At 60.6% G+C, this 26,567-nt stretch overlaps 1 protein-coding gene across 5 annotated transcripts in view; it reads left to right on the plus strand.

Moving 5' to 3' along the window:
- RBM19 (RNA binding motif protein 19) overlaps positions 1-26,567 on the plus strand; it is a 96,740-nt gene that overhangs the window by 49,826 nt on the left and 20,347 nt on the right. For all 5 annotated transcript variants that reach the window (XR_001350137.2, XM_006098257.3, XM_023762003.1 and 2 more), the window contains exons 22-23: positions 6,294-6,399; positions 16,875-16,995. Coding sequence is in view for 4 of the 5 variants with exons in the window: in XM_006098257.3 (XP_006098319.1) it covers positions 6,294-6,399; positions 16,875-16,995 (227 nt within the window). In the remaining variant the exon portion in view is untranslated. The remainder of the gene's footprint in view (positions 1-6,293; positions 6,400-16,874; positions 16,996-26,567) is intronic.

The raw sequence follows: 26,567 nt of genomic DNA on the forward strand, positions 1-26,567 counted from the left end.
CCCGGAAAAGGGCCCCCCGAAAAGCTTTTTAGGAGAAACTAGGGGCCCTTCTCCGCACTTTCCTTTTCCCCTTTTTTTGGAAACCACGGCCCTTTTTTCACCCTCGAGAGGCAGACATAAAAAGGAACCCCCGCGCCTGATGGTGATAAAGGAAACTTTTTTTTCTCTGGGCCTTTCCCGTAAAGGGGGGGCGAGTAATTGGAAAAAGTTCCTTTTAAAAAGGCCCCCCTTTAAAAAGGGGGGGGGGGGGGACAAAAGGGGGAAGGGGCCCGCGCGTAACCACCTCCATTCAGTGGCTCCCAGTGCCAGCGCTCCTTGCTCAGCGTCGGCTCCGTGGGGTTGATACACGCTCACCTGCATGACCTTTTGGGGGAGTCGGACCACGCTGAGACCCCTGCCCGTGCCCCCTGCCCGTGCCCGGGCCAGGGTTGTCTGGAAGGAACCCTGTCTTTTCTCCAACGACAGGACCTGATGGTGGACTCATCCTCCAGCCACAGGCCCTCGGTTAACATCTAGTTGCCCGTTGTGCTGACTGTGATTGATTTCCTGCCATTGAAGAGACAATGTGAGCCTTTGAAAGGAGCATGGACCCCCACCCCCCACCCCCACCCCCCCGCCACACTCTCCTGGGGTAATTTGTGATTGTCGTGCATGCAAGGCTGTCCTCAGGACAGGGGCAGAGACAGACGGAGTGTCTGCCCCGGCGTGACGGTGCTGCCACCATCGCCTGGGCATCGTGTGTGGGGATTCCCGGGAGAGCAGGGCCCGGCACTCGGGGCGGTTAGCGCTGGCTGCGCGATTGAATGAGCACGTAGTGTCGTTTATGTGCCAGGCACCGTCCTAGGTTCTGCGGACACTGGGAGCCTGTCATCTCGATTGTTCCTCCTGTTTCTAGAACAGGGAGGGAAAGACAAAAAGTAAACACACCATCTCAGACCAACTCGACAGTGGCCGGGGGGTCGGGTCCAGAGCATCACCGAGCAGAGTGCCCCCTGGAGGTCTCTGAGAGGTGGCGTTGGAGCTGAGATTGTGTGTTTGGGAGTTGGTCGTGGGAATATCTAGGGAAGGAGGTTTCCAGGTTATGGAAGAGCAAGGTCAAAGGTCCTGAGGCAGCTTCGGGACGGGAGGAAAGCCAACGAGGCTGGAGGGTTGGGCGAGGCTGCCTTCCTGTGTGTCCGCATCGCAGAAGTGGGGGAGTTGGACAGCGGGTCCTGTCCCCCAGCCTCCCCCACTCACCTGTCACCGAGGGAGGCAGAGGTTTGTCCACTCCACTGGGGCCCTTGGCCGCATGGCCACTCTGTAAAGAAAGGGGACCTGGGACAGGACACTGGGCAAAGCCTCTGCACCTGCCACGTTCATTCACCCAGTGGGAGTACTCCATGCCTGTGGGTTCAGGGGGGGACGCCCCTGAGGGTGGTGAGCATGGGGGGGCGGAAGTGTGCAGAGATCTGAAGCCCTGGCCGCAGCCGTTCGCAGTTGAGATGAGGGGCTTTATCCCGAAGTCCTCTTGTGTCTCTGAGGCTGAGGGGGGCCCACTGTCTGCTCTTCCCGAGGTGAGGGTCGCCTGAGCACAAGGCTGACGTCTGGCACCCACTTGGGGCCCCGCTCGGCTCATTATCACCTGTGGGACCTTGGACAGGTCACCCCTGTGGCAGGTGCTGCCTCTCGGGTGACCTTGGAGGAAGCACATGACTGCTTTGGGCCTTGGTTTTATGTTACATGTGTGTGATGTGTGTTAGAAACTCCCAGCATATGTGAAAGGCATTTTCATGCCAAGAGATTTGGCTCCTTTTTCTTACCTGGGGAAGGAACAGAAAGGAGCCGTAGTTGATTCTTAGAAAACCTCCCCTTTGCCTTGCGCAGACCACACTGTCATCTGACTCCGGTCCCGGCGGAAGCTGCTTCCCCTCAGCCATCCTTGAGCGCGGGTGGGAGGAAGTCGTGCCCAGACTTCCCCACAGGACCCCGCACTCCTGCTGGGACCGGGTGCTCTCACGGATCCCGACGGGAGAGTGATAAGGACGATGTCCCGGGAGCAGCACAGCCAGGGCTCCTCCGTGTGCCCGACCCCCACTTGGTGTCAGCGTGCGGACCACGGGGGTAGGGCGCCTCCCAGCCTGGACTCGGCATCCCCCGAGGGTTCTCTCTGCCTCCCGGGCCCCTCCCCCCTCGCTGCCTGCCCCTGACCCATCATTTCCATCCAGGAGAGAGGACGAGTCGTCCCTTGTTTGGTAGCAGAGCCGTTGCCATCCAGGGCTGCAGGCCGGGTCAGGTGCACAGCACACCCGGGGAGGAGGCCCGCCTGCACGCAGGGCTCTCACGCGGACGTGCCTGCACTCGGGCTGTGTGCAAACACGATTTGCACGCCCAGACTTGTTTATGAGGCTGGCGTAATTGGCTTGCCCGGCGCAGCACCTCGGCGCCCCCTCCCACTCCCTCCTGCCCCTCACCCCCACCATCTGCACACACCTCGGAAGAAATTAGAAACGTGACCACAAACGCCAGTTGTTGGAAACCCACGAATCCGCCACCAGTCATGCGCGCTCGGCGTGGCGGAGGGGGCGGGCCGCGGCGTGGGGGAGTAATTGGTGAACCCGAGGTGAATGAAATAATTGGAAAAGTGAGGTGTGAGTTCGTTACTGAAGTGTGAGCGTGGTGGGGGAGGGAAGGAGGGCCATGTTTAAAAGCCCGGTGTGTCCCTTTTATTCACAGCTTCTGATACAGTAATTGCTATTTTGTGGTTTCTATTATCTACACAGTGGGGAGTGTGCGTGTCTCGTGTCTCCTTCCCCAAGCGGCGGCGTCTGGGCTCGGGGGAGGAGTCCTGGGTGCCTGCGGTTTCCTCCCTCTCCGGGCCCTGCGGGCCTCACCCGTGGCGGCCTCGGCTCCCAGGACACGAAGTCCACACACAACTTCCTCCCAGAGCCACTTAAAATGGCTCTGCGGGCTTGGCTGTCAGATAAGAGCCTTAATAGTGGCTGGTAGATTTATATATCGCTCATCTCCAAGGAGCTAAAGTTACTTCATCGATTTTTTTGTCTCCCCCAACCCTTTCTTTCTCCCCATTTTAATTCTCTCGCTCTCAGATCACTAGCAGCACCCTAATATTACCCCACATGCTCATACAGGAGCCAAAGCCTTCCACGCCGGCCTGGTTCTGGCTCCCGGAGGGAAGCCACGGCAGGTTTGAGCCCGGGGCCTGGTGGGGCCTTGGTTTTCTCACCTGTAAAATTAGAGGGTATCACTACTGCCCCCAGTCATCGTGCCTGGAAACAGTACATTGAAAAGCCCCAGCCCCTCACAGGCCCCCAATCACTGGGCCCCGGGGTGATGACAGCAATGGTGGTGGTTTCACAGCCTCGGGAGGTTCCTTCCGAGATCTAGCCCTGATCTCCTGCTGCTCCATGGGCCCCAGCCCTCTCCTGTCCTCTTCCCAGACAGAGGGGGCAAGCTCCCATCACCCTCCCTGAGCCCCTGAAGAATAATGGGACACAGCCTTTCGTTTGCCCGGCAGATATCTGCCTGCAAACCCCCGACGGGCTGTGATCCTCCCCCACCCGGCCCCCTCACTTCTGATCCCTGCCCACCATCCCCCCTGGATCCAGGGTACCCCTCTGTCTTGCCCCCCCACCCCGCGCCGAGCTCTCAGTGCCACTTCCCCAGGCCACGTAAGCATGGCTCCTCCAGCCTCTCCTCATCAGCTCTGTTCTCCACCTTTTAATTATTTCCCTCGCCTTTCTCCGGACCCCGAGCTGCTTACCATGCACGGAGCATCCACAGCTTGCCGTGTGCTGCAGAGAGGGAGGAATTAACCTCTCAGTCTCTCTCCCTCTCTCTCCTCCTCTCCCCTCTCCCCCTGTCCCTCTCTCTCTCTCTCTCACATGCACACACACAGGCTGCTCGCCAGAAATGAGAGAGGGCTGAGAGGAGATCTGGGCAGAGGCTGTGAGACCATCAAAGGTCAGGACTATGGCCGTGGGCAGAGGCAGGAGGTTTGTCCACGGTGCAGGTGGGGGGAACTGGGCTTGGTCAGCCTCCCTTGTCCTGGGGTCTCGGACAAGTCACTGGACCCCTCAGAGAGCCCTCAGGGCATTCCTAGCCTCCCCATTCCTGAAAGGGGCCAGTCCCCTCCAGGTCCCCTCCAGGTAACTGAGGGGTGAAGCGGGCGCAGCAGAAAGGGAGCTCAGCATCAGACACCCCCGAATTCACCTTCTGGCCCTGCCACTTACTAACAAGAACTGCTGCCTCCCTGAGCCTCAGTTTCTTTATCTGTAAAATGGGATGGTAACTCTGATCATTAGCATTCGTGCTGTCCTACGGAGCCCGTGGCCTGTTTCAGGTAAACCGCATCACAGCGCTCTGAGTGAGCACAGGCGTAATGTACCAGGGGTCGTGTCTGCCCTTGGGCTACCATTCACATGTTGGTTCAGTTCAAAAATACCGCCAGGCGTCCACGCTGATCCAGGCACTGGTCTCCCTGCTGCAGGCCCCGTGAGAAACAAGACGGTGTGATTTTTACTATGGCAGAGCGGGTCCCAGCCCCAGGGGAAGGCAGAGAGCTGCACAGGCGTCCACAGCCCATCAGCACAGGCTGCTCCTGGCGGGCGGGTGGTGGGAAAGCGGGGCCTGAAAGAGCCCGGAGCCTGGGCTGGGGTGGGAAGTGGGTGGAGAGACCAGCACAACTACAGGATGTCCGGGACGTGTCTATACTGGACCTAGCGTGGCCTGGGCACATAGGCGGTCTCTCCGAGGCCTCCCTGTGCCCGTCAGCCTCCTCACACCAGGTGTGAATGCTCGCAGACTCCGCTCTCCTAGCCATCAGACCCTCCGTGCCTGCTTCTCTATGGCTCTCTGAAGAACTGGAGCCCAGGCCCCTCTATCTGAAGGCTCGGACAGAACCTCAGCCACCCCTACCCCCAAGGCCAGCCGGCAGAGGCCCGGAGGCCGGGCTCCACGGAGGAAGAGGCAGCCTGTCTGTCGTGGGCCCCGGCTGCCTTTAGGTGGCAGAATAAAGCAGGGTTTGCGGCCTGGCTCCTCAGCTGTCACATCATCTTCTTGCCTGTCCCCACCTGCCCGGCTTCTGAGCCCCAACCCACCCCCTCCACATGGGCCAGGAAGACTGACAGGGCTCCACTGCCCGAGCGCGCCAGCCCTCCCCTCCCGGGAGGCTGGCCTCGGCACCAGCAGCCCTGGTTCTGGGTTCTGTCGCCTGTTCACAGAGGCGCCAGGCGGGGGGAGCGGCGCGGCCGGCACAGCTCCGCGGAGACGTGCAGATTCATCCTGAGGACTCATCATGCCGCATTTACACAGTGTCCTGACTTGGGAAATTGGGCTGGCAGATGCCTGGTCATGCTGGCAGGGCCACGGGTTAACGCTCGGATTCAGCTTACATCGTTTCGCCAGAGCAAACGGCCTTTACCGTGTTTTTTACCCGCTCGGTCTTTGGCCCCAAAGCCTCCTCGACCGCCATGTGCCCAGGCGCCATCAAGTGTGCAGAGATTTTCAAATACAAAATAATTCCTCTCCTCAGATGCCGGGCACATTAAATATTTACCGGCAGCAGTTTGCACATGTACATTTGATAAATGGACATTAGGGCGGGGTGGGGCGTGCGGGAGGGGGAGGAACGGAGGCCCGATGCTTTTGTCTGGGAATTTCTCAGAGGTTTATGCGGGAGGACAGGCGGGCCGGGGGTGGTCCCAGCCTGTTTACCTGTTTGATCCTCTCTGGGAGCCGAGCCGCCTCCTCCCCCAGAGCGCTGCCTGACCGGCTTAGCAGACATCAGAAGGACGTGCAGAGGGAGGGGACGGGCTTAGAGGGAGTCGCTGTGTGTCACTCCGGCATCTTGCACTGAGGATACATCCCAGGCCCGGCCTTGTTCACTGCAGAGCTCCGCCGTGGGGTGGGTTCAGGGCGGGAGACGATGCCAACCCCGTGTGGAGCCTCGGCTGGCACACACGAGCAGCCCTCGCCTCCGACGTCTGGCCACGTGTGTACAGGGCTGGACACCCCGTGGGCCAGGGGAGGAGGGGTGTGCCGGCCTATCAGAGAGGAGCCGAGTGTTGTCCGTTAGCATCTTCAGCCTGCTCATTCCCCCTGTGCCCAGCGTGGTGGCGGGCCTGGAGGAGAAGGCCGCTGGTGCCCTGAACTGGCGCGAGGCGTGTGCGCGTGCTTGTGTGTGTCCGCCCGCGCTTCCCTCTCCTGCAGGGAGGCACCGAGCCTGTGAGCATCAGCCTGCCCCTCCCCCTGGGCAGACCTCCATTCTGAAACTGCCTGTGTGCCTTCCTTTCTAGCACTTTCGGGGAGTTGAAGACCGTCCGCTTGCCCAAGAAGATGACCGGGACGGGCGCGCACCGGGGGTTCGGCTTCGTGGACTTCCTCACCAAGCAGGACGCCAAGGTGAGGGGGCCCCGCCCACCGCCTCTCCTTTCTGGGCCTTTTGTAGGAGGAGCAGTAGAGGTCTGTGGTTTCTCTCTTTGTTGCTCCCCCCCTACCCTGCTAATTTGCACGGTGTCTGGGGAGAAAAGGCCCTGGGTTTTGTGTTTGGAGAAAGGCACAGTTCTGTGTCCCCTTCCTCCCTCCCCCACGTCTCCATGCAGGGACCTGGGATACAAAGTGGGCCTGTGAGTGGGCCTCCTAGGCCTCCCAGGTCAGACAGAAAGCACCTGGTCGTGCTCCCAAGTGGGCAGCGCAGAGATGCTGTGCAGAGGGCCCCAGGGGCAGCTCTTGACAAGGAGACTCCAAGGCACCGAGTGGGACCTGGGGGACTCATCTCTCCCATTCTCCTCCCTCCTCCCTCCTCCCTCCTCCCTTCTTCCTCTTTCCTCCTCCCTCCTTCCTCCTCCCTCCTCCCTTCTTCCTTCTTCCTCCTCCCTCTTCCCTCCTCCCTCCTGGTGGCTGGGCCTTCGGCTTTGAGCTGGTTGCAGCCCAGCCTCCCTCCAGGCTCCCTGGAGACACAAAACACCCTCCGCTCTAAGCAAGGCAGCCTCTGGATTGGGGTGTGGCACAGCCTCGGGCTTCATTCTCGGGTGGGAACTGACTGGTGCTGCCTGGCCCAGCAGATGGGGGCAGAGGCTGGGCCAGGGGTTCCAGCTGTGTCAGTGGTCACTGCCCTGGCCAGACCAGGTCAAAGTCCCTGGGAGGTGGCGGTGACGCTGTCCTCTGTCCTCTGTCCTCTCCCGGAGGCTGTGCCTCGGGCGGCATCTCTCCTCTCCCGGCCGATAAAGCCTCGCCCAGGTCTCACTAATGGCTGCGAACCCCCCACCTCCAAGAATAGCCGGGTGTTTGCTGGGCTTGCACCCCGCGGCCTTTAGCAAGTTGGTGTTGCCAGCGGCCCAGTGGGTGGAGCGAAGGTGATGCCTCAGACACAGCTGCGGCCTTTGTGGGCCCTGGGAACACGCACAGGCAGAGAGGGCGCCGCGGGACCTCAGGGAGGCTGCCAGCCACCTTTGTCTCCGTGTCGTGAGCTCAAGTGCCTGTTTTGTCGACACGTGGCCACGTTTGTCCAGACATCTGCTCCTCTTTCTTCTCTGCTGGCAGCCTTTCCCTCGCCTCCCGCAGTGGCCGCAGGGACGGCAGCACTGCCGCGTGCACCAGCCCGGCCTCGGCTCAGGAGCCGGCACAGCCGTCCGGAGCACCGGCCGCTCAGCTTTCTTAGCCCCGCGCCTCAGTTTCCTCATCTGTCAAACAGCAGTGATAACAGGTGCCTCCTCACAGGGTGAAGGCAGACGGTGCCCATGAAACCTGGCACTGGGCCTGGCACACAGGCGCGCTATTTCCTCCTCGTTTCCGCCAGCCAGGTCCCTTCAGAGCTGGCCGGCCCTTCGTGTGTGGGCCAGTGCCAGGGCCCTGCTGGAGCGCAGACCTTGAAGCCAGGCTGCCCGAGTTCGGATCCTCGTGCTGCCGCTCGCCTGCCCTGTGAGCTTGGGCAGGTGGCTTATTTGGCGTGTGCCTCGCTTTCCCCTTCTGAAGCGGTGGTAGGGTTTTCCTCCTCGAGGTGTCGTGAGCTTTGGGTGAGGTGACTTTCTTAGGACAGGGCTGGCCCCAGCAGCTCTGCCTGTTAGCTGTGAGGCGGAGGGGGACGGTGCGGACGGTGATGATCTGAAAAGGGGGCGGGAGGGAGCCATCCTCCGCACTCGGCCTCTCCGGGATGGGCGTGGCTCGCAGGCCTAGCGGGTCAGACCCGGCACAGGCTCCCTGTCTTGAAATTTCGTGGGCCCACGGCCAGGTCGCGGTCGTCATCAGAACAGAAAGCGGGGAGCTCTCAGGTGGGCAGGGCAGGGCGCGTGCCCGGGTGGCCAGGCTGCGGATGTGATTGCCAAAGCCCATCCCAGCATCTGGTGATGTGTGGACAGGCTCCTCCCTCCGTCCTCCCCTGCCACCCACTCTGGGCTCCAGGAGGAAGGGCACCCAGGGGAGTGAGGACTCACCCCACAGCCCCTCGCCTCCAGCAGGTGGCAGCCTGGCTGGGAGGCAGTTTCAGGCCCGGCCAGCCCGGCAGAGGCTCTTCCCTGTCACCACTGTGCGGGCACCCATTGTGCCGCCACCAAGCAAGCGGCCTTCCGCGAAGCCCGGCCCACAGAGCGCGTCTCTCCTGCGAAGCTCCCTGTGCTCTTTTTGCTTCCTGGGAAGCCGCCTGGCTCTCCCGTCTGCCTGAAGGACCTGATTGTCTTCCGAGTGGAACACGTAGGGCTCTCCACTGACCCGGAGGCGCGCACTGCCTCCTGGTGAATGGAGTTGTGAATATGGTAAATATCTAGTTAGCTCGAGAGTGGGCGCGAGTTACAAGAGGGTGAGCAATGCTGCGAGGAGATGTTGAGCAGAGGAGATGTTGAGCAGAAACCCCGAGGATCTTTTCTGCCTTCGCAGGAGGAATGCTGGGACTCGCGGGGCTGGCAAAGGCGGTTCTGTGGGCCCTGAGCCCCGGGTCCTTGGGGTGGCCTTCCTCTCTTGGAAGCATTCCAGGAAAGCGACCTTTAGAAACCTCCCCGGGCCTCGATGCCCCCCCTCCCCCAGGCCTCACCCCCATTTCCCATCACGGGAAGATAGGCGATCGGTCACTCTTGGCTTCAGCACCTACTTGAACTTGGAGCTATGAGCCTCCTGTGGGGGCCCCACGCAGTCCTCAGATGGGAGGGAGGGAGGAGGGAAAGAAAGGATGAGAAGGATGGATGAGCAGATGTTCCGGGGGAGACGTAGGGAAGGAGTAAAGCTGATTGTGGAACCTCAAGTCTGGAAAGCAGTGGTTTCTGGGCAGGGCCGGGCCGGAGCCTGAACCCAGATGTGGGCTCCCAGCACAGTGCTCTCTCCCTGCACCTGTCAGTCCCCTGGCCCCACCGCCTCTGCTGGGCCCCAAGCAGGTGTCATCTGCGTGCCCCCTGCCCTCAGGGAGTCTGAGTCTTCCGACCCTGCTCCATGACCCGTGTTCCACCCACACCTCGTGGGGAACTCTGTTATCTGGGAAGCCCCTCGGGTCGAGACACACTTGGAAACAGGAAGAGGATTCTAGCACAGGCCCCAAGAGGCTGCTGGGGCCCAGCTCAGAGTAACCAGGCAACTGACTACAATAGCCAGAGGCTCCCACGGCCGACGGCATGGCTTTGTACCCGGCATGGATACCACACACGCAGTGTCTTGCCCCAGCCAGCAGCAGCCGTGGGCTTGGGCGGGAGGTTTGCAGAAGTCCCTCCGCGATTCTCTGAGCCTTTGCTAAGCTGCGTCTGTGCACCACGCCCTGTGAACCTGCCCTGGGCACAGGCTCAGCCCGATGTCCCACGCGGTACGTGTCATCCCCCAGGTGTGATGGTCCAGCATTTTTCAAAGAACCTTCCCCCGCATGGTGGAGAGAAGCGGGGGTGGGCAAAGGTAGACGAGGACAGACAGGAAGTCAAGGACTCGAACCTTCCCGGGTGCCCTGGTCTGCGTGTACATGCGTGGCTGTCCGCAGTGTCTAAGGCGCCAGCCACGTGGTCTCTGGGTGCGGATGATGTTTCTGGAAGGGCAGCATCTTGGCTTTGATAAAAGCTATCAACTCCTAAAAGCCTGATCTGCATGTGTAATTTTTAACCCTCCAGGGAGTCTAGGAGATGGGAGGTGGGGAGCCATATGACAGAATGCAGGGCTTCCTCCCTTCGTCCATTTATCCACTGAGCTTGTGGACCACCCCCTCCTCATTCCAGCACCCCCATCACCTCTCACCCAGCCCCACCGTTTCCCAAAGAAAAGGACTTGCTGACAGTTTGGAAGAAAACCCAGAATTGTCCCTTAAAACATCCCTTGGGATCAGGCCCGGAGTGGCAGCTCATCCCGGCCCCCAGAGGAGGAGTGGGCATTCCTGCAGCAGGATCCTACCTGGGCAGGTGACTGGGGTTCCCAGCCCGGTGTGCCCATTCCCATTGGCCGAGAAGCCACCAATAGCCACTGGGATTCCATTTAGAAGCCACCGCCTCCTTTCTTCTCACAGAGCAGGCTGGTCGTGGAGGAAAGAGGGAAGGGCGACAGGGAAGGGAAGGAACGCAGAGAGCAGGCTAGCAGCCGGACACCAGAAGATCCTCTTCCCATGCACGCGCCTTTAATTCTTCCTCCCCAGCCCACCACGCTGTGTACTTTGCAGTTGCAGCTGTTTTTATTTGCCGCCGCCGCTGTTGCTTTAAAAGGTCTATTTTCACATGGAATGTTATCCAATTAGCAGAGCAATGTGTTGGCTTAAATAAACACTTGGGGGGAGCCGGCAGTAGGGAGACGTGATGGCGGTCGGCGTTGGCAGCCAGAGCTATTCTCACCGTGGTAAACAACCACAGCTTTAATTGCAGGTCGCACAGTGAAAGTCGCCTTCCTCATGTCTCACTTTTGGATGCTGCTAGGGAGGGTGCGGACACAGGGCCGGGCCCATCCCGGTGGGGGTGATGCTGGGCACCCTGCTGGGGGCCCCGTTAGGCTCTCTAGGCCTGTGGCCTTCACCTTGTAGAGTCCATGGACCAGGCGTGATTGGGATAAGCGAGCCAGACATGGCTGCTTAAGCAGTGCTGGCCGAGTAAAGGCGCAGTGAACGGTGATCGCCACCAGATGGTCAGTGGCGAGCGTGCAGCACACGCGTTTGCTTAGTTGACTGCAAGGAGGGAACAGAGCGCGGTCTCCATGGGGCTGTGGGGAGGCAGCCGGGGTCTGATGGGGACACGGCCGGTGGAAATGAGGGACCTGTGGGGTGTGTCATCCCTGGGCAGCCGCGCAGTGGTTAGCAGTGTGGCCTATGGAGTCAGCTGCCTCCTTCCAGCTGGGTGACCATGGACAGGGGACTCCATGTCCCAAGCCCAGGTCACTCCTCCGCACAACAGGAAATGGTCACGCTGCCCCTTGTGGCGATCGAGAAGATAGAAGCAGAGCTGCGCGTGAAGGGCCTCACGCAGGCCGCACCAGGGAAGTGGAGGCAGCGGGTGCTGGGGCCCCGAGGGTTGGAGGTGGTGGCTGAAGCCCGGGTATCAGTAGTTCTTTGTTCCCCAAACGGTAACTGGAAGCAAAGTCAGGGCGTGGGGTTTTGTCCCGCTTCTCTGAACGGGTGCTGGGTGTGCGCCTCACCCAGGTTTTGTGCAGGCGCCGGAGCCTTGGGGTGAACAGAGAATGTGCTGGAATCTGAGCCTTGGATTTCAGGGCAGAGGCTCGGGCTCAGCCAGCACCTCTGTGGCTGGGAACCCGGAACAGGACAAGCCCCCCTCCTTCCTCAGCGGGAGCAGGGCACACCCGACTCCCTGGTGCACGAGCCCGTGAGACCAGGGTGGAGAGATGGGGCTGCACAGCCTGAGAGGACGGGGGTTCGATGTCCTCCTGTAGGTGCCTCGGAAAGGCAGCGAGCCCCCCCTGTGCCCCTCTGTGGAGCCCACGGCCATTACCAGGCCACGCGCCTCATGCCTTGTCGCTTCTGACCTGGGCTACCCGGGACTGGTCCTCGTTTATCTCCCAGAGGTCAGAGGTGATGTCCCCTTCACATCCCCTCTTTTGGTCTTTGGCTCACAGCAGGGCTTCAGGATGTTGAATTGAATTGATTGAGCTGAGGGGATGGAGGGATAACTGAATGGAAGAGACCGCTGTTTATCTGAAGATTTTAGGCACAACAGCCTGGAAGTGGGGCCCTGGGTGTTTCTCTCAGAAGCTTGCCCTCAGCTCCACGAGATCATACCTTGGAGTGGAACAGGGTGCCAAGTGGGGGTGCACGGTCAGTCACCCAGTATTGTGCAAAGAGCCCCACGGGTTCCAGGACCCGCCTCTTCCCAGCTCCAGCCCTGTGGGGCCAGAAACAGCGGCAGGAGGGCCCAGGGCCTGTGTACAGGACTCCGGGAGCGTGGGGGCAGGAGGAGAAGGACGGTCCCTGAGAGCACAGGACCCAGCATCCCGAGGCAGCAGGCTCCTCCCAGCAGTCACAGGCCCCGGTTCTTTGCCCGCTGGGCAGGGAAGGAGGCCAGCAGCTCCAGCCCAGCCCGGCGCCCTGCTCCCTGGGATCCTGGGCGCACGTGGTCATTGGCCGGCTTAGGTCACGTTTCCTCCAGGCGATGAGGACACAGATGGCTTGGGACAGGTTGGCAGTGTCCGTGTTCAGGTGGCTTTGGCGTCTGCAAGACACAGAGCAGGAGGGGCCGAGAGGGCGCCCTGGACTTGGAAAGACAGAAGGCCCGTCCTCGGCTCTGCCCAGAGCCACGGCCCTGGGATGGGAGTCCTGCCAAGGGCATCCAATGGGCCTTTGTTGCCAGGGAGGAGGTCTGTCTCCAGGGAGAGCTATGGAAAGGTCGGACTGCGCCACGCTGGCAGCCGTCCAGGGCCCTCCCTGTTCTGGAGAGACGCTGCCAGGCTGGGCACAGCCGAGCCCACGCCATCATCCCCCTCCGCCCCGGCAGGTCTCCTCCCGGGAACGCGGGAAAGGCAGCTGAGGCGAGGGCTCGGGGGGGTCCTTAGTTGGTGGCTCAGGTCAGAGGAGATCACAGAGGTGTGATTCCGGGACCACCGAGCCAGAGAACCGGATGGGCAGCTCGACGCCAGCTGGAAGCGCAGAGCAGTCCCTGCCGGCCTCACACCTCTGAGCGGGGCCGGGGCACGAGGCCTGCTATCCAAGGTGGGAGGCCATCTGCCCTGGGCCGAGGCAGGCACTTCAGGCCGCCATCTGGGTCAGGAAGCAGAACCTGCCCCCAGATGGTCCAGAGGAAGAGCACTGAGAAGCCGGGAGACGAGTGCATGGAGCGGGAAGGGGAAGGAAGCAGGAGGCTGACCTGCGCAGACGGGGCCAGTGCCTCAGTGTCTCCTTTGCTGACATGGGGAATTGTGTCAGTCCTCGTGCATAGGGGAGGCCATGTGCTTAGGGCTCTGGAACCCAGGACATCCATGGCCCACAGCCAGCGAAGGCCCTTGGGCTGCAAGGGAGGAAACCAGGCAGCGGAAGCAGGGTTTGGAGAGACACCAGGGCCAAGTCGCCTGACTCCACTTCCTCTGTTGGGACACGCAGCCCCGCGGTACCCACCGAGCCTCCGAGGTACTGGCCGACTCGGCAGAGGTGCGCTGTGCCGGAACCGAGGTCAGACCTCTGTCTCCGGGGAGAAGGTGGCGTGGGTCTCAGTGCATCAGGTGTAGCCCAGAGGCCGAGAGGAAGGTGCTGCTGGACCTCAGGCCAGAGGCTGGGGCTGCACTTCGCCTCCGCTGTGCCCAGGACCCCCCAGGTACCGCCGTGCATCCTCGCACCTGCCCATGTCTGTGTCTCCTCATACACACACACACACACACACACACACACACACACACCCCTCCTCGAATGCCTCACATAGGACAAACACTCACCAGGCTCTTTTAATAAAATGCAGTGACTTTGATTACCCGATTTTAGCCTGAGTCACTGTCCTCGCCGCCTGTGACACTGAGGCCACCACATTCCCGCCACCGGGCAGTGGGCATGTAGGACTGCAGCCTGATTTCGTGTTAATCTGACTCCTGCTAGGAGAGGTAACTCGGCTGTTCCTAGAGACCCACGTACTGTGCTCAGACCTCACATACAAAAGGGCTTTTGTGTCCTGCCTGCCATTGTTCCTGCTCTGTAGGTGGTGATGGGAAGTGGCGGGCATGCAGCATAGTAACAATAACAGCCAGTGCTCAGTGGCTTACACTGTGCCAGGCGGCCTTGCAGGTGTTAGCGCATCAAATCCTCCCAACCATCCTTCGCTGCCTCCTCTCTTCTGCACTGAGGAAACTGAGGCTCAGAGAGGGTAAGCAGCTTACCCACGACCACACAGTTCATAAGTGGTAGAGCCGGGATTTGAACCAAAGTGGCTCAGGTCCCAAGCCCCCAATCTTACCTGCTGTGAAAAGCCCTAACGAAGAAAAGGAGGTGAAAATTGGAGAGGGGTTCTGTCAGAGGGAGGCCAAGAGGGAATTTTCAGCAACTCATTCAGCGAATGAGACCTCTCCAGGGTCTGTATGACACGGGGACGGAGACTGGGTTTCCAAGGGTGAGAGGGGATCAGACGTCTGACGGCTGGGGTCAGAGGTCGCGTCTGGGCATTTGCCGGGCCCTCCCAGGCTCTGCTATTTTATCCTTCCAAGTTCCAACTCAGCTTCCACCAGATACACTCGGCCGCCCGCCCGCCTGCGAACCTGGAACTGCAGCTCCTCAGGGACCCTGGCGCCAGGATGGAGTACCCGCCGCGCCAGCTCCCGACCAAGCTCTCCCCCGTCTCAAACCCCAGCTCCCATCAGGCTGTTTCCCTGCCTCGCCAGCTGAGAGCGCATGTGTTGTAAAGCTCTGAATGGGCCATTTCGGCTCGGAGTCCAGATGCACGTTTATATCCTCGTGGAAAGGAACGCAGAGGCTCTGCTGGCAGTCACAGAGAGTTTTTTAAATTAAAGTTAAAAAAAAAGGGAGAGAGAAAGTTTCCTGCACCTGGCCCTTCTCGGAAAAGCATGGCGGAGAACAAAGCATTCCTTCCACCGGCCACATGTCTGGTTTGAGAAAGACGCGGGTCCCACCCGCCTTCCACTCGAGCTTTGCACACGCTGTTACTGAATAGCTGTGGGCCACCATAGCCTGTTTACGGACGAGGACACGGGCTCAGAGGGCAGCTGGCTTCCCCAGGCCCCTGTGTCATTGTCGTAGGGGCTGTAACAAAGCCCCACAGCCTGGGTGGTGTAGAGCAACAGAATGGTCTGCTCTCACAGCTCCAGAGGCCAGAGGCCCACAGTCAAGGTGTCCTGGGCCGGCTCCCCCTGGAGGCTCTGAGGGAGAGACTGTGCCATGCTCGCTCCTCGCCTCTCGCCAGCCAGCTCCTCGGCGTGGAGGCTCGGCATTCCAGCCTCTATCCTCACAGGCCGGCTCCTAGGAGGACACCAGTCCTTGGATTTGGGGCCCACCCCGTTCCAGTATGTCCTCTTAACTGAACGAACTGTACCTGCAAAAACCCTGTTTCCAAACAGGCCCGCAGCCTGAGGGGTTAGGGTTTCCACGGATCTCCCTTTGGGAGACACAGGCCCACCCCTCCCGGTCATGCTGCTGTCGAGGGCCAAAACCCTGGTTATACGCTGCCTCCTCGAAGCATCTAAGAAGCAAGAAGGACACACCCACCGCGCTCCTTCCGAGGCAGATGCTGCGTCCTGCCACCCAGCGACTCCCCGCGGCCACTGTGGGTCTCCTGTGCTGATGAGCCGAGCTGGGGAGCCAGCCTCTCCAGCTCAGCGCCTGCCTGGCCTCTGCAGAGAGAGTGCGCAGGCCACACGTCCGCACTAGCAACGCCACGGCGAGAACAGCACCTAATGAGCGCCGACTGTTTGCACCCACACTTTCTGGGCCTGTCACGTCTTTTTCATCTTTCCTAGCACCCTGGGACTGGAGAACCATTAACATCCCCATTTTATAGATGAGGAAACGGAGACCAGGAAGATTCATTCTGTCAAGGTCTAGAAGTTAGGGCGTGCGGGGCCCAGGCAGGGTGGCTCCGGACTCTGGGCTCCTGACCACGAAACAGTGGCCTCTGTACCCTGGGATGCTTCAGGGAGAGCCCCTGCCCACGCCATTTAGCTTGAAGCACAGCGATGTTTGACAGAAACTCGCCAGTTCTGTGTGATTCCTTTTGTGTGATGTCCAGAATAGGCAAATCAGGGACAGAAAGTAGATTGCTGCTCCGGGGAGCGTGGGGGGTGGGGGTGACTGCTGGTGAGCATGGGGCTTCCATGGGGGTGATGATGATGAAAAGCCCTAAGGTTGGTTGTGGTGCTTGAGGTCATGCAGCTCTGTGACTAGTAGAGACCATTGAATGGCATGTGACCTAGATCTCAAAGCTGCCACAAAACAAAAACCAAAAAGAGGGAAGTGGGCAGAGTGTGGGGGTCCTAAGAGCGAAGACAGTGAGAGGGCAGAGCGCGGGGCTGGACCCAAGCCGCTGAGGTAGGAGCTGGTGGCTGGGAAGGAGGGGGCAGTGAGGAGGCGGCGGGCAGCAGAGAGATGGCCAGAATCGCCAGGACCAGCGAGGGACAGAGCCCCACGTGAAAATGAGGGGCCTGCCTGGTCGCCATCGAGTGCAGGCAGCACTCGGCTTTCTTCCCCGGCGCTGCCCCTGGCAGCCGGGCGGGGGGAGCAGGTTAACGGATGTGCCCTGGGAAAGACGTCGCGCCTGGCCAGACCCAACGACAGGCCCGGGCGGCAGCATTGACTGCAGGGCCCTTGCAGCTCGCTGCCTGGGAACGTCACCCACTAAGGAAATAGACGTGCCATCGGCTGGTACGCCTCTCCCGGGAGGTGTTATAGGCCCCAAAGGTGGCCTTTGGGTCTGCAGTGCCGGCAGGACAGAAAGCAGTGCTCCAGGTCAGGGCTTAGCTGACGCGCTGTATTTTATTTCTCGTCCTGTCCCCAGAGAGCCTTCAATGCCCTGTGTCACAGCACCCACTTGTACGGCCGGAGGCTGGTGCTGGAGTGGGCGGACTCCGAGGTGACCCTGCAGGCCCTGCGGCGGAAGACGGCTGAGCACTTCCACGGTGAGTGGCGGGGCTGCGGGATAGCTGCCTGGCCCATGGGCCTGGGGTCGGGCACCGGGAGGCAGCCGGTGTGGACGGCATCGCCATGCCCTTTTGGCTTCTGTTGGGTCACTGGGAGATGTGGCGGGAAGTCAGGGAGAGGAGTGGGGTCAGGGTGTGTACCCTGCCTCCCTTCCTGCCGGGCTTGTGGGCTGGCTCCCAACAAAGGCTCCCCTCCAGGGGCCTCTCAGGCCAATTTCCCTACACCCTGCCCCCTGTGCGGGACCCTGCGCCGTTACCCGATCTTAGGACCATCCGCTTCCTGCGGGGCCTACGGTGGCAGCACCGCATTTCACCTCTTACCCACGTGGTGTCACGTGGCCTCGCGATTGTTCAGTCCCTCCCCAGAGAGGCTTAGTGGGCACCTGCCCTGTCCTTGGGTTGGGGTGCAGCCGTGACCTTGGGGCTGTGGGCTCAGGTGGAAGAGGCTGGGGTGCAGCAGTGACCTCAGGGCTGTGGGCTCAGGTGGAAAGAGGCTGGGGTGCAGCAGTGACCTCAGGGCTGTGGGCTCAGGTGGAAGAGGCTGGGGTGCAGCAGTGACCTCAGGGCTGTGGGCCCGGGTGGAAGAGGCTGGGGTGCAGCAGTGACCTCAGGGCTGTGGGCTCAGGTGGAAGAGGTTGGGGTGCAGCAGTGACCTCGGGGCTGTGGGCTCAGGTGGAAGAGGTTGGGGTGCAGCAGTGACCTCAGGGCTGTGGGCTCAGGTGGAAGAGGCTGGGGTGCAGCAGTGACCTCAGGGCTGTGGGCTCAGGTGGAAGAGGCTGGGGTGCAGCAGTGACCTCAGGGCTGTGGGCTCAGGTGGAAGAGGCTAGGCACGTTGTTTGAGTGAGAGGTCCAGAAAGGCCTCCCCACAGGGGATGTTTGTACCCATGAAAGGGCTGCCTGAGCAGAGGGACCCAAGGTGGTGTGAGCCTGACACACAGGGTTGGGGGTTGGGGGGTGGCAGGGAAGGCAGGGGGCTGGCCTTGTGAAGGGGCTGGGTGGTCTGCCTGCAGCTCCCCCCACCCCATGGTGCTCCGACGTGGCTGCTGCCTTTGTCCACAGTGAGTTCCAGCACCGACAGTGGTGCCCCGGTTCATAATGTTTTCCTGGACGAGCCATTACTCCTGCCCCTGCACTGCTCCCCTTAGCTGTCCCGTCCCCGTCCCCATCCCCACCCCCATCGGCAGCTGGGCCCACTGTGTCACTGGGGACGTGATGGTTTCCTGTCCCAGCAGTGACACTTGGCCTCCCAGATCAGACAGCTTAGGGGCAGGTTGGGGGAGGTCGCTCTGTGGAGCCGTGAGCTTTCCAGGTGGCCTCGCTGGTCCTGTGGGGGCAGCGGGCAGACCTGAGCAGGTCACAGCGATGCAGGACTGCGTCCCCCGCACAAAACCCCTCTGCTGACCCAGCGCCTCTGTAGCCTATTGCCTCCCACTACACCTCCCAGAGTTCACGGGGCCCAGCCGGGTAGGACTCAGGGTCTTTGCACATGCTGTTCCCTCTACTGAGAATGCTTTGCCCCTCAGGATTTTTGTTTGTAACCTGGCAAGTGCCTATGCAGCCTTTACGGCCCACTCGAATGGCACTTCCTCCAGAAAGCCGCCCCTCTCCCCGCCCCTCCCAGGTATCAGAGATTGCTCCGTCTTCTGCTCTCCCACCTCTGTCCCGAGTGGGACTGTCATGCTCATCTCATCACCAATCAGTTCCTCTCTGGGCCCCCGGGCCTGGCACGGTGTCAGGCACAGGCTGGGCCGTCTGTCCGAAGTGAACAAGAAACCAGAGAAATCGGGGTTACGCACAGTCACTGGCTCACAACTCATAAGCCCCCGCGTCCCGCCCCGCAGAGAGAGCCATCCTATCGACAGCATTGACAGGCCCAGTGCCCCTCGCAAATGTTTGTGTAAGGGCTCTGCCGGCCCGCGCCACCCCTGCAGGCTCAGCACTTCCCCCGCGGCCGGGAGAAGCCCCTTCAATAAATCGAGCTCCACTGCCTCCCCGCTCGGAAGGCTTCTGTGGGATTGGCTGTCTCCACGGCCCCATCGCCCGCCGCTGAGACCCGGCGGGGCAGATGCAGTGATACAGGAACAAAGGCCGACGTGTATGTGTGCTCTGCCCATAACCCCCCAGCAGCCCCGTGAGACGACACGGTCAGCCCCGTTTCATGGGCGTTGGAGTAACAGTGACAGTGTCGTTTGTGAGCGGCTTGCTCTGTGCCAGGGCCGCTCTCAGCATGGGGCCGCTCGTCTCATCTCGTCGACAGCTGTGGGCACTGCTGCCTCCCTCCTGGGGCCAGAGACACAGGCTCAGCGATGTGCCCGCCGTGACTCAGGTGGAAAGTGGTGGAGCTGAGATTTGAGGTCCAGGCCAATGAGAGCCCCTACCTCTCCCCATCAGCCCCCTCCCGCCGCACACCCTGCCTGTGCCAGCCAACGCCATTTCAGAGGTCTTGGCCTTCATTAGATCTGGGCGGGTGTGTCTCCTGCGTGGCTTCCTTCCTCCTCAATCACCAGGGCCCCGTCCCTAGAATCTGCAGGCTCCCTCCAGAAATGGAGAGAATGAGTGACAAGTGACAACAGAAAGTGTCGTGTGGCCCTCAGCGTTGACGTGTCCTTGCAGAAGCCCTGCGGTGCATGTGCAGGCGGAGACAGCTCAGAGTGGGGCCACCCCGAGGTCAGTGCTGAGTGTCGGAGCCATTGCCCTCCTGGGTGCTGGAAGGGCCGCCGGCTTTGAGCCGGCCAGTTGTGCCAAAGGCGAGCGCTCCCCAGAGCTCTGAGCCCCTCCCAGCAGTGAGGGAGGACAGCGTCCCCACGGGAATCCCCCGGTGGTGGGTGGTGGCAGGAAGAGCCCTGATGCAGAAGCTGCGTGGGGGGCGTGCGGGGGGAGGTGAGAGTAGTGAGGCGCTGCACCCCAGGCCATCCCCTCCTCCCCTCCCGCCCTAGGAGGTGGGCGCCCTTAATCTTCCCATTGGACAGGGGAAGGGACAGAGACGCAGTCACTGGCCAGGGTGACCCAAGCAAGCAGTGGCCGCAGCTGGCTGTGGTGCCCCACACGCAGGTGACAGTTCCCAGCAGGATGCTGCGGGGAGGGGTCCAGGTGCTCTGGAAACAGCCCCCCTCACCCCCCACCCCTTTGTCTGTCTGATCTCTTCAGGCAACAGGAGGTGCCTGCAGCGGCCTCGAATGTTCAAAACAGGGCTGCTGGCCTTCTGCCCTCCTGGCTGGACCTTTCCCCCTGCTCTGCCCTCCCCTGTGGCGAAAAGTGCCCGGCTCATTTGTGTCGAAATCCACATTGTTCAGAGCTTCCCAGGCCCTGGCAGACTCGGGGCAATGGGAGCTGTGCCCAGTCCCGCCCCGGCCCGAGCTGTGCCAGGAAGGCACTCAGGTCTCGGGTGGGGGGCCCTGAGCCCCATTTGCCGGCCTGAGCAGCTCAGCCACACAAAGGGCTCCCTGTGGAATGTGGGCCTTGGAATGAAAGGCCGTCATCTTAGCCATTCGGGAGGGCCGGCAGGAAGCTAGCTGGAGACACCGCAGCCTCCTCGCTGCCCTCTGGGTCAGCGCTGGTCCCCGCCACAGCCCTCCTTGTGGCCACAGTCAGCGTCGTTACCCCACGTTCACCCTGCGCCTGGGGCTCAGCTTCCCCAGCAGACCAGCCACTAACTGGTGACCTGGGGCCCGGCCCCGTGAGCAGCCTTTCTCCTCCCTCAGGTCCGTGATGAGCCTACGTCACGGTGGGCAGACAGCTCAGTGTGCATCAGGCCCGATAACACATTGTTGTTGTTGTTATCATTATTATTATTGCTATGATAACCTTCATGTGTTAAGCCTTATTCCGTGTGAGATCCTACCTACAGCCTTTCATGGGTCTTAATTCTGCAGAATCCTAGGAGGTAAGTACAGTCATTACCCTCGGCTTCAAAGATGAGGAAACAGGCACAGAGAGGGCAGATAACTCGGCCAAGGCCACCCAGCTACTAGAGGCCAGCCGAGGCGGAAGTCAGACCTGGGCTCTTAGCCATCCTGCTGGACCATGTCTTCATATCAGTGGGTGTGTAGCTGTCCCTTACGTCACTCAGCCTCAGCTCTGTCATCTGTACAATGGGACCAGGTGCCGTCCTCATTAGGGGAATCGTGGGCTGTGAAGGAGACAGGCCTGTGAAGCTCCCGGTGCACGGCCACCCACGTGCCACAGACACTATGCATCCTGCCTCCTCCTCCTCTGGGCTCAAAAACAGTTCCCTCATTCTTGCACTCTGGTTGGTCCAGGCCAAGGAGGAATGCTCTGTTAGTATACGGTAGCATAGCCTGAGTGTGGCACATAGTAGGCGCTGTTAGTACACAGTAGCATAGCCCTGAGTGTGGCATGTAGTAGGCGCTGTTAGTACACAGTAGCATAGCCCTGAGTGTGGCATGTAGTAGGCGCTGTTAGTGTACAGTAGTGACGAAGAGGAGTGTTCCCAACATCTTGGCTTTCAGCGCAGTTGTGGGAAATAAACATGCTGGATCTGGTGCTCGCTGTCTCTCTGGGGTCCCCTGCTGCCAGCAGAAAGAAGCTAGTTTGGTTTTAGGCCCCCCTGGACTCCCCACACCCTCCAGGTGGACACCTTCATTCTATCCATTGTCCCTGGACAAGGGCGGGGTCATCTTTTCCCTTACCAGTTGATGCTTACAAAATACCCATGAAATTGAACAGCAAAGAGCAGGTCTTTGAAAGTCATTTGGAAAGTTGCCCTGACCAGGCAAAGACCTGGACATCAGGCAGGTGCTTTCGGGAATGGACCAGAGTAGTAAGACGGCCGCTCTGCACGGGATCGTCCTCCCTCTCCCGGTCCTGCCCCGCCTCCCTTCCCAGCCCAGCATCCGCCTTCTCCTTTCTCGCTCGGCCCCGGCAGGTGAAGGTGAAGTGCAGTTCGGAGCCTGGCGTGTGGGAGGGTGGAAAGAGCGAGCAGGGGAGGGAAGAAAGGAAAGAGGCCGCTGCTGTGTCCTTTTCTTCCCGAGTGTGTTACGAACCAGCAGGGTCGCAGCATTGAGGGGCTTTCAGGGCCTGGCAGGCCGCGGTACCTGCGCGCGCGCCGAGAATATAATGGCACAGAAGCAATCCGCCCGCAGAACCCTCTGTTTTCAAACGGGCACAGCCAGGGAGGCGCAGGCAAAGCAGGCTTTTATTTGGCCGGGAGCACGGCTCCGCTTCCCGCGTTGTCTTATTCCCGCTGGGAGGACTGATGGGCTGTGGTTAGCGCCGCACCTTTCACCTCCGGAGCCGTGAGTGCAGACATGACCCGCATGGCAAGTGGCTGGCAGCAGCCCGTCCCCACCCGCCCGAGCCAGGCCAGGCCCAGATGGGGTGCTGTCCCGTCAGTCACTGGCCTCTAGCACACAGCTGCCCTCCCAGCCCGGAGCCCTGTCCCGTCAGCCCAGCCCCCAGCCCCATGCCTTCAGGGCTCAGCCAGAGGGTCAGCTTCTACACGTCCCTGACACCCCTTTTCCTCTCGGCCCCATCACACCCTCACCTCCTCTTCCTGCTGCTCTGTGCTCACATGCGTGATTGGTGTCACTGTTTGTGAATAAACGAGCATAAATAAGAACCTAGTCATCAGAATGGCCTGTTCTAGTTGAGCATAGAATACAGACGAGGGACAGTGCCGCTGCCAGCTCAGTTCAGCTCCGCCGACCCCACAGGTAGGGGTTCCCGGGGCTCAGAAAGGCTGGACCGTGTGCTCTGGGCCCCACGGTTAGCCAGGTGAGCGCCAGCACTGGAGCCTGTTGGTCAGAAGCCCGATATGCCTAACCTTGAGCCTGGGAACACCACCTGTCTGCAAAGAGCAATCATGTGACTTCTTATTGAAGATCAAGTCAGGCGAAAGAGAACGGGGGAGAGAGCTTTGTCGGGGACCTACCATGTGCGGGGGGCAGTGCCACGTGGTTTCCTTGTGGCCTCACAGCTCCCTGGAGGGGGTGCTGCTCCCATTTGTCTGAGGTGCACACGGAGGCCCAGAGAGGTCTAGTGAGTTGCCTGCGGGCACACCGCCCTGCACTACAGAACCTATAACCCTCTCTCTCCTCCCTCCAGCCCTGGGGTTCCCAGTCCCTAACGGGCCCGCTTATCTGCCCCAGGCTCCCAGTCCAGGTCGGGCAGTGGTTGCAGACCACAGCCACAGCCAAATGCAGCCGCAGCCTGTTTGTAAGTCAAGTTTTTTGGTGCGCAGCCATGTCCATGCACATGCATGTGTCTTTGGCTGCGTTCTCACGCTGCAAGGCAGAGCAGAGTTGTGGCCCCAAAACCTAAAATACTGTCTCACTCTTTCCAGAAAAAATCTACAGCCCCTAAGCCTCGTGCAACGGCTGCTTTTATTTTAGCCAAAAGCTGCCAGCGGCTAATTCCTCCACCACAACCCGCCTTTTCCCAGAGAGCGGACAATTCTGAAGGCCCCGTAACCACACCTTCGCCCCCCACCCCCCCATGGATTGCTCTGCTTTCCTGGGAAGGAGGCCCCGTCGCTTGCTTCTCCCTCCATTTCCATTCCTTCCTTCACTCAGTTCTTTCCTGTCACCGATTATCAGGCCCTCCCTGCACGGGGAACAGAACAGCGAACATGGGGCTATTTGAGTGGGAGAGACAGATGATAAAAGGGAAAAGTTAATAACAACACAGTCCTGTGGATAGCAAGCCGTGGGAGGGAGTCAGGAAGGATAGCATACTGTGCCCTCGGTGCGGGCTGGGAGGAGCCGTCCAGTACGGTGGTTGGGAAAAGTCTGCCTGAGGGGTCAGCGTCCTCACCTGATGCGCAGGAGCCAGCCAGCCAAAGATCTGGGGGAAGACGGTCCAGGCGGCAGTCCTGCAGGTGCAAAGGCCCTGGGGCAGGAGCATGTTCCTAGCAGGACCTTGTGGCCAGAGTGGGGAGCGGATGTAACAAGCAGGGCTCCCTTGTGGGGCCTGTGGGTGTGGTGGGGAGCCTGGCTTTTACTCAAGATACAGGGGGAGTCCCTCGAAGATTGAAGGAGGGGTATGTGTGCTTGACTTACTGCCGGCCCTCATCCTCACTGCTGTGTGGAGCATGCATTGTGGGGGGACGAGAATGCAGGGAGGGGCCCACGGTAGTCATCCCAGCAAGCGAGGGGGTGGCCTGGGCAGAGACGAGGGTGGGAGGAAACAGGTGGATTGAGCACTGTGATGGAGGTAGAGCCAGCAGACTTGCTCCTGGAAGTCCGGAGGGAAACTGAGGCAGGGACAGAGCCCTTTGCTCTAAACCACTCAGAGGATGGTGGTGCCGCGGGAGGCTGAGAGGCTGGGAAGCGGCGGTGTGGAGGCAAGGCCCGGACACAGGGTTTGAGATACCTATTAGGGCTCCCCGTGAGATGTCAAGCAGATAGATCTACGAGTCCAGAGCTCAGGGGCAAAGTCTGGGCTGGGATATAAATTTGGAAGCCATCAGCACACAGATGATATTTAAAGCCTCCATCAGTTCACCCCCCTCCCCCCCCATAACTTCATTCCTCATAAGATGGCACATTTTCAAAAGATTGGGGCCAGGGGAGCCTGTTATCGCCACGCCAGCCCCTGCAAATACGCCTCCTTGATCTTGGCCGTGAAGTAATCGTCGGCTTTGAGTCACAGTCAGGATTGTTCAGGCACGTGGCTGAAGTCACAGATTGTACCATTCAGAAGACCCCTTTGCCGTGGGTCTTTCCAGCTCCCTGGAGGCAGGCAGGTCCCGTAAGCACCCCTGGCCTCAGCTTCATCCCTCCACTTGGGTGGTTCTGTTCCCTCCTTCAGGCTTCTCGGTGGCAGGTGAGGGGAACTGTCCCAGTCGTCACGGAGGGCCTGCGGCGGGGGGTGGGGGCCTACGGGAGGTGTGGTATCCCTGGTGTGGAGGTGGGTGCCCTTCCCTGTCCGGAGGAGTATGTTTTGTTCTCCCCCACTTCCCCCCCCTCCCCTCTGTGCTGGGAGGTGGCCCCAGGAGAGAGGTAGAAATTGGCCTGGAGACCCGCTTTTCTCACACGCCCCAGCCACCCCAGCTGGTGGAGGCAGAATGGAGAGAAGAAAAATGAAGAAGCGGGAATTGTTTTGGTCAAGGCAGCTCCTAGGTAGCAGCTGCTAGCAAGGGTGCGAGCGTCTGGCCGAGGGGCGGGAGCCACGCTCCCAAGGCCGAATGCTCCTCCCTGCAGAGGTGCTGGGAGGCTGAGCAGGCCGGGCAGGTGTCCTCCGGTCTCCCCCTCCGCCCCCCACGCCCCGAGCCCCTTTGAGTGGTGTTTTGGAAATATTTCCAAGCGCTTGGCAATATCCTGCACACTCCTGGCCCCTTCCCCCGGGAGCGGCTGTCCGTGCGGGAAGGTACTTGCTCCCAATCCAGCTAAATTGTTATTGACTTGTGTTCTCTGCGTTCCGCAAACATTTCACTCAGCCGTCGCCAGCCAGGCCAGGATTCCCTGCTAGGGCTAACGGGGAAGCCAGCTGTGCGGGCCATTTCTCCTGCTCTTCCTCATCCATCACGGAATTAAACTGACAGAAGGAGAATTTCAGAGCAACTTGGGAGGGGCAGGGGCTGGGCTCGGATTGGACGAGGCCCGGGGCCTGGGGACCAGAGCGCTGGGGGCAGGGGCGGGAGGTGGTGGGCTTCCCTCCAGGGTTGGCTGGCGGCAGGGGGCGGCCAGGTTTGTTCTGGACTCGAGGCTGGCCCCGGCCGAGAAACCGCAGGAAAACACACAGGCGAGGAGGTTATTACTGCTCCATGATCACAGGCAAAGCCAGGGGGGGCCCTGCAGACAGAGGAGAGAGAAAGTCAGGCTGCGTGGGCGAGCCCTCCACTAAGATCAGCCACAGATCTTTGTCTTGCCTACAAGACATGGAAACAAATGGTGTGTTTTTTTAATCACCGCTCTTTTGCTATCAGATTTGGCCTGAAATTTGAGATTCTGGCTTCTCTTCTGACCACATGGTCCTGCATCCCAGTGAGCAGCGGGGGCCGAGGTGCGCGGCTTTTGCTTTTGCCACAGCCGGCAGCCCTCCCTGTAGTCACCCACCTGGACCACCGACTGCATCACGTGTCCGCCTGGCCCTTCAGGCCTTTGCACTTACAGATCCTGGTACAGACATCATCCCACATCAGGCCTGTGAGGCACCGTTACTCTTCCCTTCCTTTCAGCCTCTACCCCAACCCAGGGCCTGTGCCCGGAGAAGGGGACAGGGAGCTCATGTCGACCAAGCCCCTCAAAATTGAAGGATCCCTCCAGGCCTGTGGCAGGGAGTGGGGGTGCTCTCCAACCTGGCCGGCTCCCTTTTCTCTTTTTCTCTGCAACGACTCACTATCACCTGGACACTCCCCTGGCTCTCTGCCTGCTGAGGGCTGGGTGAGGGTCGCCACGATGGGGCCGGCAGCTGAGCCCGGGACCGTGGGTATCACTGTGGATCCAAGTTCAAGGCCCCGCTTGGGAGTGGTCACGTGCCTTCCCCAAAGCCCCAGAGTGGCTGCCTCCACACCTGACCAATGGGACAAGAATATCCCCAACTCAGGGTTTTCTGGAGCCTGAACAGCTCCGACCCAGGACCCAGGACGCAGG

Source organism: Myotis lucifugus, unplaced genomic scaffold, assembly GCF_000147115.1.
Source record: "Myotis lucifugus unplaced genomic scaffold, Myoluc2.0 scaffold_226, whole genome shotgun sequence".
NCBI lineage: Eukaryota > Metazoa > Chordata > Mammalia > Chiroptera > Vespertilionidae > Myotis > Myotis lucifugus.